General features: G+C 43.7%; 1 protein-coding gene across 4 annotated transcripts in view; it reads right to left on the bottom strand.

Annotated features, from left to right (window-relative positions):
- IQSEC2 (IQ motif and Sec7 domain ArfGEF 2) overlaps positions 1–13,003 on the bottom strand; it is a 158,299-nt gene that overhangs the window by 10,938 nt on the left and 134,358 nt on the right. For all 4 annotated transcript variants that reach the window (XM_083357126.1, XM_083357123.1, XM_083357125.1 and 1 more), the window contains 6 exons: positions 12,678–12,960; positions 10,985–11,383; positions 7,309–8,186; positions 3,519–3,680; positions 2,588–2,710; positions 449–615 (listed from right to left, as the gene is read on the bottom strand). In XM_083357126.1, the coding sequence (XP_083213252.1) occupies positions 449–615; positions 2,588–2,710; positions 3,519–3,680; positions 7,309–8,186; positions 10,985–11,383; positions 12,678–12,960 (2,012 nt within the window). The remainder of the gene's footprint in view (positions 1–448; positions 616–2,587; positions 2,711–3,518; positions 3,681–7,308; positions 8,187–10,984; positions 11,384–12,677; positions 12,961–13,003) is intronic.

Below are 13,003 nucleotides of genomic sequence, written 5' to 3'. Positions count from 1 at the left end.
AACTTGCAAGCATGTATTCTCAGCTTGGAGAACAAGGAATTGCTGGGTTTAAGGCCCAATGTTCAAGCCTTCTGAAATAATTTCAAATCATGATTTTGTTCCTTAAGATATTAGCCATTACTCCTCCCCCTAGCTTGATGTCATCTGCAAAAATGATATAACAATTTGCTTTTTCTTTACTTTTCTTTATTATTTTTTCATAGTCCAGTATTACTGAGTCACCTCTAAAGAAAAGAGAACTAAAAACTTTCAGAAACCAAATGGTGCATTCACCAGTTCACCATTTTCTGAGCTCCCACAGAATTACACATAAGTAGAGACCGAAGAGAGCAGTGAATGACATATATTCTGCATGGGAATCAAAAGAAAAGCAAAGAAGCAAAAGCAACAAAGACGTTGGGAGTTCCAGAGACTTTTTTTTTAAAAAAAAAAGAGGATTCTTACTTACCCCGCAGATTTTTTATGAAGTCATCCAGCTTCATCTTCCTCTCTGCTTTGACACTGGGGCTATACATGTCAGTATTGAGAAGAATGATGGCAAAAGCTAAGATGAAGATGGTGTCAGGGTTCCGAAACTGGCGCACCAATGGGGCATTGCATACACAGTAGCGCTGGCTGGAGGAAATGGGGTTGAGGTTATGGCAAAGAAGCAAACAATTCAGATGGAAACACACTTCTCAGTTCTCATGAACGGGACATTGGGCTCAAACCAAAGCCCACCATTAAAAAATATTGGTCATAGATACTATTTGAATATCTAAATAAATCTTTAGCCATGAATTTGCAAGTAATAGATAAATATATGGGCATATTAACCTATTTATCAGTTTTAACATATAAAATCCATTTTTGTAATGCTAATCAACTGAAAATTTAGATCATGAATCTTTTGATTAATCTGATTAATACAGCCTTACCAACGGATTCATATATTAATATATTCAAATATTAATTGGTAATTTGTTAAATTTATATGCCACCCATCTCAGGGAAACTGAGTGGCTGAAACAATGCTGAAACACTAGTGCCTGGTAAACCATGCAACCATTAGATAGAAATGAATACTGACTATCTGTGAGGTCAAGGAAAATGGAGATTACTAACAACAGACTTGTAACAAATTGTGCTTTTACATCTTGTAGCAAAGCTCATTTTGATTTAACTTAACCAGGAATTCCAGTGTCACTCCAAAACCTGACTTCATACTTTCCACTGAAGAAGGAAATTCTAGCAATGTTTTAAAAAGGGTAGATTTTGTGAAGGTGTTTCACAAATTGTGAATGCAAGGCAAGTAAGACAAATGAGGAGGGAGAGACGCTCATATTCTCAAGGCTACTCCCAGAATTTAGGGAGTTAAGCTCCATTTCTGAACATGCTTTCCCATGTGAACTACACCTCATTACTCTGTCCAATTCTCTTGATCTCTGCTTCTTAAAATAAATTCTCCAGTCCTGCAATTATTTCATAAAAGTGCAGCTGGTGGTAGCAAAAGAAATAAGACATGCTATGGTATTCTTAAAGACTAAGTTCTTCACCTTAAGCCTGACAAATTACTTCACTTATTCAAGGTGAATAGCTGGGAATCTTATCACACGCTGGCCTGTGGTGCATTGTCTTTCTCTACAATGGAAAAAAGACTGCGGGTTTTTTTTTTAAATGTGAGCATCCTTTCAGTGTGAGAGTAGATAATTTTGTCAGGCTCATACATTCGCACTCTACTCTAATAAATGGACTGAGTGGTTGAAATGGATGCCAGTGCACACAGGCAGACGCAGACATATTAAACAGATCACAACATGTTTTACACACTATGGAAATAAGTCTGCACACCTAGGAGACTTGTCCATGTTTTACTGTCTCTAAAACCTATGCACAAGAATCAATACACAAATATTCCCTTTCATTAGCAAACCAACATCTTCAGCCAGCCTGATATTGGAAAGAACCAATTAGCAGAATATACCAACAGGCTAGCATAAGCTCAACAAGAAATCTACAGGAATGATAGTTGAAGAACAAAATTTGATCCAAGGTATTGGAATTACAACTTCCACTAATCATATCCAGCATCATGAATGTTTGCTAAGTAGGACAAAGGAGACAAATGACTAAACTTACATGATGATATTATAAATATAAATTAGGTAGTTGCATCAGACATTGGGACACCAGAACATAACCATAGCATTTACATCAGGGGTTCCCAACCGGGGGTGCTCACACGAGACAATATTCCAGGAGGTGTGAAAACATGGGTTTTCAAAATTATAGTGTATATGCATAATTGTTGCTGTTGTTTTGATCTTTTGTAAGGGGTACAAAAGTGTTCTAGGGATGCGGGGTATAGAAAAGGTTGGGAGCCACTGATTTACGTACATGATGCCACCATCATACGTGCTAAATTGAGCATATGATTTGCTGCAGAAGCTGCTGTCAAGCATGGTCATAGACAATACAAGTTCACAGGAATTTTTGGACAAAGCCATACATTTCTATTGCGTGTGGTCTGTTTTCTAGACTAATCTGTCCTCCCATACTTCCAAATGCTGAAGGAAACTGTGGAAAGATGGTTCCACCTTCAACATACCTGAAGGCCTCAATGAGACGCTCCACCTTCTGGGCCTCACCTTGTACCCGAATGTGTGACTGGAACTTTCTCAGGGCATCATCCAGGTCCATGCTGGAGAAGTCCATCTCATCTACAACACAGCTATGAAGCAGAAAAATACAGGGAAGAAAAAGAGACATATTGGTTCAGTATGAATAAGGTTGACCACCGTGAGCTCTTTTCCCACCTTAGACACACAATGAGTTGGGTGACCCTGAGCTAGTCACTCTCTCAGCCCTAGTAAGGAGGCAATGGCACACCATTTCCAAAAAACCCTGCCAAGAAAACTGTAGGGACTTGTCCAGGTAGTCACCAGGTGTCTACAATGATTTGAAGGCGTGCACGCACATGCACACACAAACACAAATGTATAAGGATATTCCTTCCTTTCTTCATTTCCTGTAAAATGTTCATATAAACAGTAAGGCTTAATTTGAAGAAACTCTTAGAAATCCCTTCACAATTTTTAAGAGCAACTTGTAGTAGGATAAGAAAGAAAATAATGGATCCCTTTATTTAACTATCTCTCTCAGCACAAAATGCACTACACCCAAAATTAGTAGCTGATTCTTCTAGAGACCATTCAGAAAGAGAAATTCCGCAAGCACGATTACTTCTTTGATGATGTTTAAATAGTTGCTTTCTTGTAAAATTTGTTCATTTCTCTCTTCCAACAGACATCTTTTAAAAAATCTAAAAATAAGTAATACGTCTTCTTTTCTAAAGGCCAAATGTTTTATCTAATCTAAAGTCATTCTCTACAAAAGTTCTCTTGTCTTCAATAGCATGAAAACAGCAAGTTAATATTAAAAACAAGCAAGTTATAGTTTTACATAAGGCTTAGGGTCCGGGTGGAATGCATGAGGCAAAATTGTGACAATGGGAAGGAAAAATGTGTAGATCTCCTTACTCAAGTACATCTCGGTTGAACTGCTTCTGCCGGTTGCCAAGAAATTCTCCAATCATCTGCCGGCTCAGCCCCTTCCGCTCCAGGATAAACCGGGCCACGCCCACCGGCGTATCCGACAAAAAGCCTCTCTCAATTAAATACTGGATCCCCTTTTCTGGTTTCCTGCCAGTGGGATGAGAAGAATTCATGTACTCATGCTTGCCTGAAATCACTTTTGTCCCAAACCCATTTTCCTTCCATCTGTTTTATTAGAGAAGAAACACTGACCCTTTTCCAAATAAGCTTGTTTCCAAAAAAACACTATTAACTTTGTCTCTACTGTATATTAAAATTCTAGATATTCATTATGAAAGTATCCTGATGCCCAGCCTGATATATTTTCGTATCATTTATCTGGGAGAAGAAGAAAGCTAGTGAAAGCGCCCTTAGTTATGCAACGTTAGTTATATTTATTGCAGTTTGCCAAACATTATAGAGAGTTAATGAGTTTTCGTTCATTTTGATCTCTTCCCTGAATTCCATCGGTCACATTACCAGATCCAAGACTGAACTAGATTTAAAATGAGATTATGCAGAATCAGATATTCCTCCTTTAAAGCAGCAACAGAAAGCCCCACCAAGCTGATGTATGAGGTTTCATTGCCATGGTTGGCAAAAGTTTGATGATCCCTCAGGTGCGCTTACTTAAAGTAAAGGTAAAGGTTCCCCCGCACATGCGTGCTAGTCGTTTCCGACTCTAGGGGCCGGTGCTCATCTCCGTTTTAAAGCCGAAGAGCCAGCGTTTGTCCGAGGACGTCTCCGTGGTCATGTGGCCGGCATGACTAGCACGGAACGCTGTTACCTTCCCACCGGAGTGGTCCCTATTTTTCTACTTGCATTTTTACGTGCTTTCGAACTGCTAGGTTGGCAGAAGCTGGGATGAGTAACAGGCGCTCACTCTGCTACGCGGCACTCGGGATTTGATCCACCAAACTGCCGACCTTCTGATCGACAAGCTCAGTGTCCTAACCCACTGAGCCACCGCGCTTACTTACACATGGTATAATAAGAAAGAGCAGGGGTGAAGATGTAGGTGAGGTGGGAACTATTTATTTATTTATTTATTTATTTTTATTACTATTGCTAAGCACATTGATTTGTGCTTAGAGTGTAAGCCGCCCTGAGTCTTCGGAGAAGGGCGGGATATAAATGGGATTAAAATAAAAAAAATAAAAAACTAAGCCATCCCATTTACACCTACTGCCTTCCAGATGCTGCTGCTAGCCAGAGTGCTGGAGAAGATGGGATCTAAAATCCAAAATCTATGGAAGTCACCAACTTGCCTCCACTGACTTGCGTCAAAGGGAAGAATATTAATATTTCAAATAAATGGACTGTTCAGATGGCTTGATAGATAGGCTAATGATTATTTTTTTAGTATAATTAATGATGGCACCTGAGAAAGTAGGGCCATTCTTTAAACCCTCTTTTCCACTTGGGGTGAGAGATTGGTTTTCTAAAGCCTTCAATAATAAGGAAGGAAGGAAGGGATTATAAGGCTGAACATTGCCATTTGCCACTGAATATTCACAGTATGATCCTATAGAAAAGTGGGGGAGGCTTGGGAAAAATGGAATGGGGGGGCAAGTTGTTCAGCCACGCTTTAGAGAAATGGTGATCTGATATCTTGAAGCTTCAGTAACTTAGCTGATGAGGAACAACGAAGGCCACAGGAGGCAGAAATATTCAACATCTTTTTCTTCCGGAAGTCTATTCTGTCACCAACTGAGCTCCCTTACAGCCACAAGATGTCAGCATCACCCTTTTCGTTTTTTTCTGTTTCTCCAAAACACATCCTTGAGATTTTTGAAAAGAGGTCAGGGGGGAGGGGGCGGAGGGGGGGCAGGGGCAGACAAGGAATTTCTGTATCCACAAGAAATTAAGTGGAAAGCAGTCACCAAACAAGTGCCTTACCAGATTCTTTTTTCTGATTGCCCAGAATGTAATATTTTAAGGGACAAGTATGAGGCATTAAAGTAAAGGTGCTCCAGGGATTGCATGTCCCACTTGGTGCTGTTAAAACCCTAGAACTCCAAACCAGAGAACATAATTCTCTGAGCTGAAAAGAGATAAGCAACAGGAGGCAGTGAGCTTAGACAAGTGGGCACGAGCAGCTTTTCCTCACGATTACGGGTTTTAGAGCAGAGAACTTCCTCACGGACCGTTGTCTGCATCTATTAATCTGTGTATATGTCTCGGGGAGGTTTAGATTTCCTGCCTTTGGTACCAAAAGGCCCTATCATGGACCAGACTAATTCCTCAGTTTGCCAGATTGAAGGATGCACACCGAAATAAATGCTGAAGGATCGCCTCCAGGAGGAAGGGCACAGAGATCTCCTACCCTGGCACATTGCCCCAGGCTTCAATGTGAGTCATGATTCCAGCTGGTTAATGTGATGTGACGGCGGGCTTCCCAGCCCCCAAGAGCCTGTTTCCTGCCAGTGAAAAAGATGCTGTCTGATTCAGTAGCAGTTAAAGCTCTAAGGACCAGAGGTAGCTAAAACCTAAGCCTTCCACTATTTCTTTTGCTTTGGCCTAAAGACCTGATAGACACCGTAGGAGCAGCTGCCCAAATGGAATAGCTGGGGAAAAGCCAAGTCAAAGCAAAATTAGGTGAGGTCTCCATCTTCAGACTGGCAATGGTCCTGTCCTTTAAAAAGATGAAACTCTCCCCTTATCATTTATCTGACACCATCAGGCTGGGGGGAAAAAATCACTTGCTTAAGTTTGGTATAGCAAAGCCCATCTTTGTTTGTTTGTTTAAGGTAGCAAAAGGTAGCAGTAGAAATAGGTAAAGAGGAGGAAATGCTATATATTTAGGATTAAAATCTCATGTTTCAAAATTTGGGGACGAGAGAAGCTAATTCACAACTATTCTGAGAAGGAAAGAGAATCAGATTTTTGGAAACCAGAATTCTAAGTAGAATCCAGTTGCTAAAATAACCATCCTTCAGGTTGTCTACTGCGTGTCTGTAGGAAAACCTTCAGAAATAGAAGGCTGCATGTATGAAGATTAAGAATTGTTGCCCAAAATATACTGTGGGTACCCATGTTTTTAAAACTCCATAAAATACCCAATTTTTTACCAGCAGAAATCCTGTTTATTTCTTGTAGACCACATTTCATTCAGAAGATGCCCAGACCATTAAATTCTGCTCCTTGTGTGCTATTCATATACTCCATTGGTGATCCAGACTATACAAAGAAGAGATTCTTCCCATACTGCCTATCTTTTGGAGAGCAATTTGGAAGTTACAATAGGCAGAAGGAGCTCAGTCAAATGGCCTTGCTTCAAAGAGAAGGACGGACACAGCAATTCTGTAAGACAGCTGGACATGGGTATATACCCAGTGCATTCTTGGTGATAAAGACTGGGCTTGCACCAGGGAGAGCCAAATTCAAGTCTCCCCTTGACCCCTCAGCTCACTGGCCAGCCATTCTTTTTCATTCCAATCTAACCCACAGGAGATGAAATTAGTCATGTGTACAGCATGTCACTAGAAGCCCTCTGAGAAAAGATGATAGATGTAAGTAGCAAAAAAACAAAAGTGAAAGAAACACTAAAAGCTGACATAGCACCTCTCTCCTCAAGTCAAAGAGCCACTCAAAATCATCCCCCCAACCCATGCTAAATCCATCTGGATCTCTGATGCCTGTAAAGCCAGACCAGCTCTGGAGCATAACACAGCCTTCTGCTGAACATGCTTAAACTACTGTTTCCCTCATAGCGCTCTGCCCAGACCAGTCATACTTGTTGAAAAGGTTGAGGCCGATTCGGTACTGGCGGCGCTGCACCACATCATTGTTGAAGGCAGGAGAGTCCCAGCTATGCCGCGTCTCACGCTGGTAGGTCTGCTTGCAGGGCCCGACAGTCGTGGTGGTGGCTGGGGCAGGTGGTGGCGGGTCACGCAGGCTGTCCCGTGAGGAGGATCCTGAGCTGCAGTTGATGGTCTCGTTGGAGTTGGTGGTGCTGTTGAGGCTGTCATTGTCACCATCTGAGTTGTCCGGCGGAGGAGGCGGAGGCAGGCGGCTTGGGGCCTGAGGGGGTGGGATGGGCAAAGGTGGAGGAGGCTGGCTTTGCTCAGGATGATAATGGCGGTGTGGGTGTGGGGAGCGGGCAGGCCCGCCAGGATGTTTGAGGGTGCCATGGGGGCTGCAGCCATCTTGCTCATACATGAGCCCCCGACTGACTGAACCCCGATCAGAACGGTCGCTCAGATCCACTGAGCTGTCACTGGGAGGCTCAATTGTGAGCAAGGGCAAGTGAGCGCCCCGAAGGCGGTAGTCCCGGCATTCCATGCAAGGTGTGCTACGCCGGCTCCCGCCCCCATTCTCCCGGCTGTCCTCCCGCTGGGGCACCCCCCAGTACTCCGGCCGTGGGGGTGGTGGGAGGGGCACTCCCGGAGCAGGCTCTGGGGGCTCAGTGCTGGGGGGGCGCTCCAGAGAGAGGGGTGACGTGGGAGCGCCTTCGTCCAGATAGAGTGTGACATCACTGAATGAAGTGGCAGCACTGTCACCCTGCTGCTCCTTGGATTCACTTTTTTCCAAAGTGGGGCCACCAGGTCCTCCCTCCTGGCCAAGTGGGTGGCAGTTTAAGGCTTCATCAATCGATTCTGCCAAGGACTTCACCTATGGAGAGGCAGAAAAGGAGGTCAGCCGGGGCAGATTCTCTTTGGCACTGCAATAGTGCGGGACGCTGGAGGAGGAGCCACAGACTGGACAGCAGTCAGATAAGATGCAGCTGAGTTTGCAGAAGGAATGGGGACATAGCAAATGTCTCAGAAGGGAGCCTCCCTAATTTCTTTGACTCTAAAAAAGAGGGGGGAGGGGTGTGTTTTCAGATTTGCAAGATTCTATTAATGTAACCTTATCATAAGGATAGATCTAATACTTTGGGGTGTGCTTCTTAACTGGACTACCTCGCAAGGCTGACAGGGGTTCAGTACATATTGTGAGAAAGAAGTGGGGAAAAACAATCCTCTACTAATTAAATCAATCCTGTACCTTATTTTAATTAATGAACTCCCACTTGAATAGTCTTTTATGAAACATATGGTACTGCAACAGTGAGAAGACAAGTAAGTTACCAATGCAGAATGCAGAATTGTTATAGTATCAAACTCATTATAGTATTGATGTACTGAAATGAAATCTGTGAACGCAAGTCATCCAAAGCATGATTTATAGGCAAGATGCAGCTAATAGTTTTATTCACACTAAGTTCCTTCAGTACTGCTGTGATATTGTTTTTCTTCCATTAACTGGAAAAAAAAATCAAAATAAGATTCCATACAAGGTTTTCATATAATCTATCCTATTTGCAAGGACTTTGTATGACATTTCCTTCAGTGCTGTTGGGTGGGGGGGGGAAGTCATCTGCAGTGCAATGTCTATTTGTGCTTTTGCTTTCCATGAGTAAGTCTAAGACACAGAATGGCAACCCAAGAGAAAGAAGCTAATGTGAACCCCTTTGAGTTTCATTGCTATCAGCTGCAAGATTCAGCATAATAAGATGAAGTGAGAATGGAAATATTTTCCATTCAGATATTCAAAAACACAAAAGACACCTATGAATTTACCTGAACTTACTTATTTGGTACCCAGTATTTCAGGCTTCAGAACAGTCTATGACTTGGAGTGAGTAGAGACTGCTTCCAGATCAGTAGGTACCATAAAAATAGTGGTTATACATTATATGAGAAGGCATTTTGAGGGAGAAGTATTGAGCCCCATTATCATCTCTTTGTTGTCTTGTCAGAGAAGTTGTCCATTTTATTACTCATTTGCCAAGGCTAAAGATCAGTGCTTTTTAAATGAGACTCGAGAGGCTGTGTTCTGTGCCAAGGAATCCCTAGATGCAAATCTCAGACAAGTCCTGGATATAACTCTTCCCTGCCATTTAATGGTCATCTGGGTTTTTGCAACCCAAACATGGTACAAAAAGCTCTGGGAGTATCTAATCCTGGGCAGAGCATGAAGAGGTTCTAACGTGGTGAAACAACAGGAACTAACATAAATGGTAATAAAAGGAACTCAGATTATTAATTGGTCTATAAACATAATTTTAATAACACTAAAGCAGGGGTGTCAAACTCAATTTCATTGAGGGCCGCATCAGCATTGCGGTTGCCCTTAGGGGGCCGGGTGGGTGTGGCCAGGGTGGGCGTGGCCTACTGGGTGGGCATGGCTAGAGTGCGTATGGCCTACTGGGTGGGTGTGGTCAGCTCTACATCGTTCGCATCAAGGGTGCCTATGGGGGCCTGGGCAGGAGTGGGACAGATCTGAGGGTCTCTGGCAGAAGGAGGGTCTCTGGGCCAGGGCCAAGGCAGTGGGGGCCGTTCCCTTACTTTTTCCAGGATGGCTTCGCGGGCCACATGAAACCACTTCGCGGGCTGGATCCGGCCCCCGGGCCTTGTGTTTGACATGTCTGCACTAAAGTATGTTATTTGATGCTGAACTTGATTGTTTATCCCTGTACTTTTGCGCTCCACAACAGAAATACGGCATTAATTCTCTGAGGAGTATCTATTGTGTATGAATTAGTTGCGGTTCCTAGGAAGAATCGGTAAAATAGAATTTCAGAGAAGGGGTGAAATTCTAATGAGGGATTTGCTAAGTCATGACCCATTTTTTATAGCTTGTCTCTGTATATACAAAACAATTATTCTTGCTGCTAATAAGAGGGTGAAACCTTGTGGCTAAGAATTATGATTGTAGCATATTCAAAACCAACAAACCAGTGAGCCTTGCCATTGTACTCATTAGTTTTCCAACGTTTTTTTCCCCATTTTTTTTTCTGAAAGAGGCTTACAAAGTAAAAACCACTACAACTGAAAACTCAAGTAATATCAAGGCAAAAATCAAGAAATGTTTCAGTTTACAATGCAATCCCAAATGGGATTATCTTTTCTAAAACGGCTCATCCTGATTAGGGGCAGAGGATTTGTGAGGACACAAGGTTCCCTTTGCTTGCCCTGTGGGGTTATAAGCAAATGAATTCTGGCTGCTTTGCCCTGGGGGTGGGGTGGGGAGATGTGGGTGAAGTGGAGCTGCAAAAACAAATGAAAACATCAGCTTTGCCAGCTTCAGCTGAGCCTACGTTGGAGTGGAAACCTGGACCATGATGAAATAGAGCAGCTTTGCCCATCCTCTGCCTCTCCTCTACGTAGATGAAACAGAGCCTAGATGTAGCATAAGAAAAAGGCCCTTCAGGCCAGACATGAGACCCACAGGCTGGGGGTCTCCTTCTATGCATTGGCTTAGTTCGGGGGGCAGCAGAAGATACTTTGATAGCAGAGAAACAATGAGGTTTTGGAAAGGTCTGAAGAAGCATCAATCAAGCTGGAGAAGAGAAAAAGTTCTCATTTGGGCAAAGAGTTTTAGAGTTTCAGGGAAAGCTACCTGGAAAGGTGCAGTTTGGGCCGTACCTGCTTGGAGAAGGAATCCTCCAGCTCCGTGATGTCATTGCAGAAGCCTCCAGAAGAGGAATGCAGGGAGCTACCGTCCAAGCCAGCCCGGCAGGAACCAGTGTAGGGAAGGCCATGATCCAGCAGGTGAGGTCGAGCAGTAGCCATGGAGCCCTCATCCAGAGAGGCAGGTTTGCCTTCAAAGTAAGGGGCATTCTGGGCCTTGTCAAATTCCTCAAACGAATATTGCATCCGCATGTTGGACAGGATGATGCGCCGTGACATACGGCTCTCTGATGCCGAACTTCTTAGACGCTCAAACTTTTTGTTCATGCGGTACTGGCGAAAGGCTGTCTGAATTGTACGAGCTGCCCGCCGGCTCAAGAAATAGCCCCCATACTTCCGCTCCAGCATCTCCACCTATGATGGGTATCAATAGGCAGAAGGGATTCGGAAAAGACAAGAGGGAGATGAGTGAGGAGAATAGGAAAATTGGAACACGAAGCTGAGAACAAGCCAAACAGCCAAAAAAGCTGGGATCTGAGCAAGATATCACAAAACGGACCACAAGATATTGTCAATTTCCTCCAAAGAAATACATGAAGCAAGCTCAATCCGAAGCAGCCTATTGGTATAGGGATGGCTCTTATGTCTTCAGGTACTCAGGCACAGGCTTTCCCTCACTTGTTTTTTAACTGGAGGCGCTGGGGATTGACCTACAGCAATGTTTCTCAACCTTGGCATCTATTATATATTATGATGCATAATATTATATGTTAAGACTACAGCATGTGCTTTGCACATGGAAGGTTTGTAGGTCAGTGCTTCTCAGCCTTGGCAACTTTAAGCTGTCTGGACTTCAATTTGCTGGCTGGGGAGATCTGGGAGTTGAAGTCCAGACATTTTGAAGTTGCCAAAGTTGAAAAACATTGACCTACAAGACTCTTCATGTGCAAACCATATGCTCTAGTATCAAGCACTCTTTCTTAGGTTTTCTGCCTTTGTCTGCCCTTCCAATTTACAGACTGTTGTTGTTAGCTGCGAAGTTGTCTCTGACCCATCGCGACCCTATGGACAAACTTTCCTCCAGGCCTTTCTGTCCTCTACCATCTTGTGGAGTCCATTTAAGCTCACACCTACTGCTTCAGTGACTCCATCCAGCCACCTCATTCTCTGTCGTCCCCTTCTTCTCTTGCCCTCAACCTTTCCCAGCATTAGGCTCTTCTCCAGTGAGTCCTTCCTTCTCATTAGGTGGCCAAAGTATTTGAGTTTCAGCTTCAGGATCTGGCCTTCTAAAGAGCAGTCAGGGTTGATCTCCTCTAGGACTGACCGGCTTGATCGCCTTGCAGTCCAAGGGACTCGCAGGAGTCTTCTCCAGCACCATAGCTCAAAGGCCTCAATTCTTTGGCACTCGGCCTTTCTTATGGTCCAACTTTCACTGCCATACATTGCAACTGAGAAGAATTTACAGATATTAGATCTTTAATCTTTTAAAGGGCTTTTGTGGGACCATGTTTTCCTATTTCATAGGTAGTTCCCACACTGACTCAATCTACAAAATCCTTTACTGCAGCCTTCAGACAACTCCCCAAATGCCCCACAATAATGCTGGCTCATTGGACTTCAAGCAAGTCACAAGATCTTATTCCTGCACACCAGGAACCCCAGAAGCAAGGGGTGCTCTCAAAGCTCAACACAATCTATGACCAGATACCTTTTTGTCCTGAAGATCCGTTGAGAGCTCATAGCTGTCTGATAGTGCTGATCGTTTGCTATCCTCTTCTTCCTGCTTCCTCAGCGCCACGCTGGCTGGCTGTAGCCGAGCTCGCTGGGCCCACGGAAGACCTGGTGATGGAGCGTGACAGACAGAAGAGGAGGAAGATGGCACTAAATCGTAGTGCTCAACCTTGGTCACCTCAGGGACACATCGGTACGGCTGACTGCCCACACTGTCCACTATAGTTCCTGCCTCACTTCCTGGAGGGTCTCCTTCCACACTGCAAGAAAGAGGAAAAAAGGCTATATGAATGTGGATGAACA

This window comes from Vipera ursinii (genome assembly GCF_947247035.1).
Source record: "Vipera ursinii genome assembly, chromosome: 2".
In the NCBI taxonomy this organism is placed as follows: Eukaryota; Metazoa; Chordata; class Lepidosauria; order Squamata; family Viperidae; genus Vipera; species Vipera ursinii.
This window is presented reverse-complemented; position numbering and strand designations above follow the sequence as displayed.